We start from the raw sequence: 6,667 nt of genomic DNA on the forward strand, positions 1-6,667 counted from the left end.
TGGCAATTTAAAGTCCCCACACCATTTCCACCCAGGATTTCCACCCAGGTATCTAGCCTCGTAGGCCAGGGCACCATTTCCACCCAGGTATATCAGCCAGGGCTTGGACACATTGCTATTATCTGTTAATTACTGATCTATAATAATCAGACTATAGGTGGATTCTAAACGAGTTATTCGATTAATCAGGTGGTTAAAAAATGTCCTTAAAACGGGCCATAAACAAGTTACTAAATGTAGGGATGTAAACGGATCGGATTCGGATCGGATATGGATCGGATGTGATCGGAGCCGGATATTCCCTGGCCGAATACGGATACCTCTAAACGGATTCGGATGCGGATTCGGATTCGGATTTTCGACCATCCGTTTACATATCTGCCTTGTGTAACCCGGACCTTCCTCCCCCTAGCGGATACAATTCTCTCTTAATCCATATCTCTTAGATCATGATTCTCTTTTCATCATATTCTAGAACTTGTTTAATCTTCAAAAACCCTAAAAATCATTATTTACTTAATTTTTTATTATTAAGTATTCGGATTTTTTTTCGGACGGATTTTAATCGGAGTATTCGGATTTTTTTCCGGATATCTCTAAACGAATACGGATGCCCCTAAACGAATACGGATGCGAATTCGGATTCGGATTTCGGTTATCCATTTACATCCCTAACTAAATGGGGACTTCAACGGGTTAATCAGATTCGGTGCTTGAACCCGACATGTTTAGTAATCTCTTGGACCAATCTCAAACTTCAACCGGTAGATTCAGGTAACGCATGGAGGCCAAACTTTGGACACTCCTGCTAATTAAGCACACCCCACCCCCCCCCAAATCAGATAGAACGACAGATAAATGGGCGAATCAACTTAGGAAGAGAGAACAAACAAGCAACATTCACCCAAAATCCAATTTTACCCTGATATTTTCATTTGTAAGCTTCTAGGAAGAACAATTGACACCATAACCATCCCCAACTGAAAAAAAAAAAAAAAGAAAACCAATAATAATAATTTCAAGAATAGCAAGCAAAAATTATCGATTATTTGGGAAGTGGGAGATAACTATATACAATATCATCATCCCTAATCCCATACTCTCTCATCGATGATCAGTGACTCACCCCTCCTGTGTCATCTGACACGTTAGGCGAGTCAGAAACCGAGTCAGACTCGTGCGACGGTGTCATCTCTACTCCTCTGATCTCCTCAATCATCTTCACAACGTAACCTATCTTGGGCCGTTGATCCGGTGAGGGAGACGTGCATGCCATGGCGATCTGGAGTAACCCAACCATCTCCTCCTCAATATCCTTGTACCTCATCAATTCCAGATCGAAAACCTCCGCCGTCCATTCCTCCCTCACCACCGACTGGACCCACCTTGGCAGATCAACAACCCCACCGTAACCACCCCCAGGCGCACCACCCTCCATCACAAAAGGGCATTTCCCCGTCAGCAACTCCAGTAGCAATACACCGAAGGCGTACACATCCGCCTTCTGTGAGTATCTACGGCCATCCGTCACCTCCGGCGCACGATAGCCTGTCGATCTGGGTAAACTATTTGGAGAAGCAAAGACAGAGAGACCGTAATCACAGACCCGGGCATTTCCGGTATTATCAAGGAGTACATTGGTGGATCTGATATTCCCGTGAGCCAGTCTCGGTGACCGGTAATAGTGGTGGATATAGGCGACTCCACGAGCCGCTCCAGCTGCGATCTTCAACCTCGTCGTCCAGTCTAGCGGAGTTCGACCCGGTCCTCGGTTACCTGGCCACGTTATAGTTTAGTCAGACTGGGAATTGGTAAGTGTGCAGTTGGCAAATCCAAAGTCCAAACCAAAAAAATCCAATTAATCCATAATTAATGCATTTTTGTTTTGTTTATTAATTTCTAGGACGGATTAGAGAGTCTAGGAGCCTAAGGCCCACCCACGTCGAGTGGCTCGTGGACTTGGACTTTCCCGGGTTTCGGTTATCCTTCCAGCTAAGAACAAAAATATTAATTAATGAAAAAAAAAAATTAAGTTAATATAAAAAAAAAAAGGGGTCACTTTCGTCATTTCGACGAGGAGTTCACTGAAGCCGATATGACGGTAAATCCCTCCGGAGCTCAGAGAGAAGTGGGATATTGGACGTACCGTGGAGGAGCCAGAAGAGGCTTCCATTAGGCATGTAGGCGTAGACCAGCAACTTCTCATCTCTAGCGTAGTAGTAAGCCTTGAGACTAACGACGTTAGGGTGCCGTAACCGGCCCAACAGTTCCATATGCTGTTCGAACTCACGCTTCCCTCCAACCTGAACTTCTTTAAGCCGTTTAACGGCGACGACGTTTCCATCGTCGAGAATAGCCTTATACGCCGTCCCAAACCCACCTTTCCCCAGCATTTCTGCAGAAGCTCTAAGCAAATCCTCCAACTCGAAACGCTTCGATCCCCCTTCCTCGAAGAAAACCATTTTTCCTCTATCGTTACCTGCTTGAGGTGGGTACGGACCTGCCGAGTAAACGACCTTTTCACTCTCGAGTAATCGAGAGCCTCTGCCGTCCCGGATTTTTGCTACGTAACTCCTCAAGAAATAGCAGTACAAGAGGAGCGAAACCAAGCAGAGCACCAAAAGATCGCCGACTATGATAGCTATCACGGCGAGCATACTCATCTTCCTGGCTCCACTACGGTGACCATTTCCCTGTGCGTTGGCGCCAGAAACCGCTGGAGACGATGAGATAACCGCAGGACTTCCTTTAACTGGACTTACTGGAGACGCCACGGCCCCATCCGGTGCTGTGCTCTTACAGCTCGGCAATGGTGAACCGCACAAAACCGGGTTGTTAACGAAAGCCGTTTGGGGGAAACTGGAGAGGGACGTCGGTACGGCTCCTGTGAGTTGATTACTGGAAACATTGAAGTCCTGCAGATTAGGGAGATTCAAACCTGTAATCGGGCCAGAAAACTGGTTTCCTTCGAGGCGTAGAGTGAGAAGGTGAGTGAGATGGTTGACTGTGACCGGAATCTGACCGGAGATGTTGTTGTAAGACAGGTCGAGACGGTAAAGCCGGGTAAGAGATGGTATGGACGACGGAAACTCGCCAGAAAACTGGTTGTAAGAGAGGAAAAGAAGCTTGAGTGCAGAGAGGTTAGACAGGTCGGGAATGGTACCAGAGAGACGGTTTTGCTTGAGACTTAGAACGCGAAGCTGATTCAAAGAGGCTAACGGTTCAAAACCGCCACGGAGTTCTAGTCCTTCCAGAACGAGGCGATAAACGCGGCCACGATTGCATGAAACGCCGTACCAAGTGCACAGGTCGACGGTTTCGTTCCAGCTACTGAGCTTGTTAGTAGTATCTGAAGCGTTTTTGAACGCTAGTAAGATCTTGAAATCCGGATTTAAAGATGGCTGTGAGAGGATGAAATGAAGAAGAGAAAGCAAGACGATGAAATGCAGATATCTGTGTATAGGTTTCGCCATTGATGCACTGCAAACCTGCAAGGGAGAGAGAGAAAGAAGACAAGAAAATAATATGGAACTGGAAGGGTTTTTGGAGCAGTTCAGACTTTTAGACCCGTTGAGAGGTGTGAGACACAGTACTACATTAGAAAACCTACCCAGAGAGTGACCTAACCGATGGAAGGAGGAAACAAAAAGAAAAAGGATAAAAAGACAACCTTGGAGCTAGGGGAGTTGATAGATAGAGGGCAGAAATGCAATTTAAGAAGCATACCCAAAAAAAAAAAAAATTTGGTAAGCAATTAAGAATACAAAATCTGTGCTCCTTTATTTTATAGGAACAATACTCGTGGTGGATCTTGGATGCGCGCGCGCTATAGCTTGATTGGAATAATAATAATGGATCCCATTTCCACCAAAACGGCCATACTGTCTAATTGGGCTCTCCCACCGTGGGAGCGTTTTTCTTTGAAGGGAATTTTCGTGCGTGTCATTTATGATTTATGTGAGGATTTTTATTTTTTTTATGGATTTATGTGTGGATGATGAAAAGAGCGTGGAATCTGCTGAGTGACGATTTGTATCCTCTCAACTTGATAATCCAATCGTCCATTCAACATTTGAGAAGTAGAAAAAAACGTTACTGCCCATATTTTTATTATTGGATTATTAGGTGTAGTGATTTACGGGCCACACTTGAAAGGATAAAATCCACCGAAATATTGATCAAGGGGTCATTTTTGGTTGAAAAGACAACGACACACTTATGTTTTGGTGAAAATGTAAAATTGAGGTTTTTTGGGCAATCGGCATATAGAATACACTCATGTTTTGGTGAAATTGTAAAAATGAGGTTCTTTGGGCAATCGGCATATAGAATGCAGTGTATCAAAATGGTATATTATATCAAAAGGTAACGAAGTCATTTTATGTGAAGAGGTTAACGCAGAAGCTATATTGTAGCATGATGTATACTTCTAATGGGGGATAATCGAACATGTAATCTCTCTTTAGAGGCCAACACTCTACTACACTCAACCATCGCCACGCCAAGAAATGTTTTCTAGATCAAGATTTTAGTAATCGATAGTGAGATTGGAATTGATTTCTGCCAATATTTATCTACTATTGATTTAGATCGACCCGCATTGATTTGAATCGGACATATATATATATATGTGTATATTTTTTTTTTAAATCATATTTTTTTCATATTTTTCCCTTTGTCCATATTGATGGTTTAACCAGAAATCGGTATTAGTCTGATATTGATATGAATTGATCGATCCAATATCCATTCCTCAAATCATGTCCCAGCCTCCAGGGAGTCCCAGGTACCAATAAGATATTTTTTTTTTTAAGGTATCAATAAGTAGAACCCTAAATATATATGGAACATTTTTTTTTTTTTAATACCTTTTCATTTATGATTTTTCTTTTGTAGAAGTCATTTATGATTAGTGGGCCTTGACAGAGATATTTCGGCAGTCCACTGTATCAAATATTCACAATCGAAACGGTCTAAAAATTTATCGGTAATTAAAATGACCATATTTGTGAGTTGACAGCAAAAACGAAACTAATGCTTAATCTGACATGAATGGAAAAGAACCGTTGGATTGGACTGTTTGTGATGTACAGCCTGAGGCTGTGTTAGAAAGGCAACAAAAACAAAAGGGAGAATTACAAGATTAGTCTAAAATGGGTTTAAGTTTACCAAACTAACCATGATATCTTTCGATTTACAAAAATAGACAAAATAATGATTAATAATACAAAACTAACCAAAAGAGTACCCTCCTTTCCACATCTACTAACCCTTTTTGACGTTTTTACCCCTCTCTCTCCTCTCCGGTCTCACAAATTGAAGACTCGTTTCTTTTGGACAAGTGTGTGTCCATCAAACCCGATTCGGTGAAGGTTCAACCCGATTCACCTTTGTATTGAACATTTATACATTTTAGTTTAATATTGTCACATGCGATATAAACTTTTTGAGCATTATGTGTCCCTAAGTTTTACTTAAAATGGTAGTCACAACTAGGGTTTGGGCTGGGCACCCTTATCTTATGGTCGTCGCATTGGGTATGCCTGGACATGTGATGTCAGGGTACGAATACGAGTGCTCACATGTTTGATGTGTGCATTGACGAAGAATCTATTTTGTCGATTCCCTCATGTATTACTGTCAGATGTAGGAAGGGATAGACATGTGTCACTGACACCCTGTGCCTGAGGGACCCCTGTCACTGCAAAGTGTGATCGCATTCTTTGGTTCATCAATGACTGAGACTCAAGCGAGTCAAAGCCGGTGTTCTGGGAATGCGTGAACACTTTGTGAGTGAAGGAGTTATCCAACACGGTCACCACTACCCGATTGGGGAACACCAAGATAGAGACTGTCTGTGCATGGTCGGATCAAAATCTGGATCCAATACCGTTTTGGAAATGGTTTTGCAAAATTTATTTTACATAAAATGATACATTATTTATAGTTATTTCAAATAAAGTGTTTTATAGAGTTTTGCGGGACCCAATCAGATACACAGACGCTCTTATATGGACATATACTATGGATTGGGGTTTGGCAGTACATGTGTACATGCCCTAGATTCCATAATGATGGTGTTGATTAGTGGGGGGGTTATATATGATAAATTGTTATCATATAGGGAGTTATTTGGAATTTGCTAATTTAATTGGCTCTTTATTTAATTAATGGATTTGGTGCTAATTATAATTATCCATTAATAATTAAATAAATAATTTAATTAATACTTTCCCTATTAGATTCTGTTTCTTCACCCGTGTAGTACTTTGAGTTTAAACAGAACTGCCAGACTGAGAGAGACAGAGAGTCAGACTCTCACTAGGGCTCTATTAAATCTATCTAGGATTTAATTAAACCCTATTATTATAAATAGGAGACCAACACGCAGGAGGGAGGAGAAGCTCTCCATGTTTTTGGAGCAAACACACTCTCTCCTGTGTTTTTGGTTTCTCTCTCTCCCTCTTGTGATCTCTCTTCTTCTTCTTGCTTCTCTCATCTGTGTTTGAGAGTTAGGGTTTGTGAAACCCTAGATCTGTGCTGAGGAGTTTGAGGGCATCTAGGATTGGCGTGTAGAACCTTGGTAGCACCATTGGAGGTTCAGATCTGTTTGCTTGGAGCGCTCACTGGAGGAAGAACCATTGTCTATTGGAGGAGCAACACTTGA

The 6,667-nt window shown here is 42.1% G+C and overlaps 1 protein-coding gene across 1 annotated transcript; it reads right to left on the reverse strand.

Moving 5' to 3' along the window:
* Positions 1-1,020: 1,020 nt before the first annotated feature.
* On the reverse strand, positions 1,021-3,654 carry LOC122646777 (probable leucine-rich repeat receptor-like protein kinase At1g68400). The gene is made up of 3 exons (XM_043840376.1): positions 3,611-3,654; positions 2,147-3,488; positions 1,021-1,776 (listed from the first exon to the last, which is right to left on the reverse strand). Exons 2-3 carry the CDS (start codon positions 3,471-3,473, stop codon positions 1,115-1,117), a joined length of 1,989 nt encoding a protein of 662 aa, XP_043696311.1. The 5' UTR covers positions 3,474-3,488; positions 3,611-3,654; the 3' UTR covers positions 1,021-1,114.
* Positions 3,655-6,667: the final 3,013 nt, after the last annotated feature.

The sequence above is a fragment of the Telopea speciosissima genome, chromosome 11 (genome assembly GCF_018873765.1).
Source record: "Telopea speciosissima isolate NSW1024214 ecotype Mountain lineage chromosome 11, Tspe_v1, whole genome shotgun sequence".
NCBI classification, from domain to species: domain Eukaryota; kingdom Viridiplantae; phylum Streptophyta; class Magnoliopsida; order Proteales; family Proteaceae; genus Telopea; species Telopea speciosissima.

Coding starts and splice junctions, on each gene's coding strand:
- LOC122646777 (XM_043840376.1), bottom strand. CDS start 3,473: ATGGCGAAACCTATACACAGATATCTGCATTTCATCGTCTTGCTTTCT. Junction 1,777..2,146: donor CCTCTTCTGGCTCCTCCACG/GTACGTCCAATA, acceptor TAACGTGGCCAG/GTAACCGAGGACCGGGTCGA.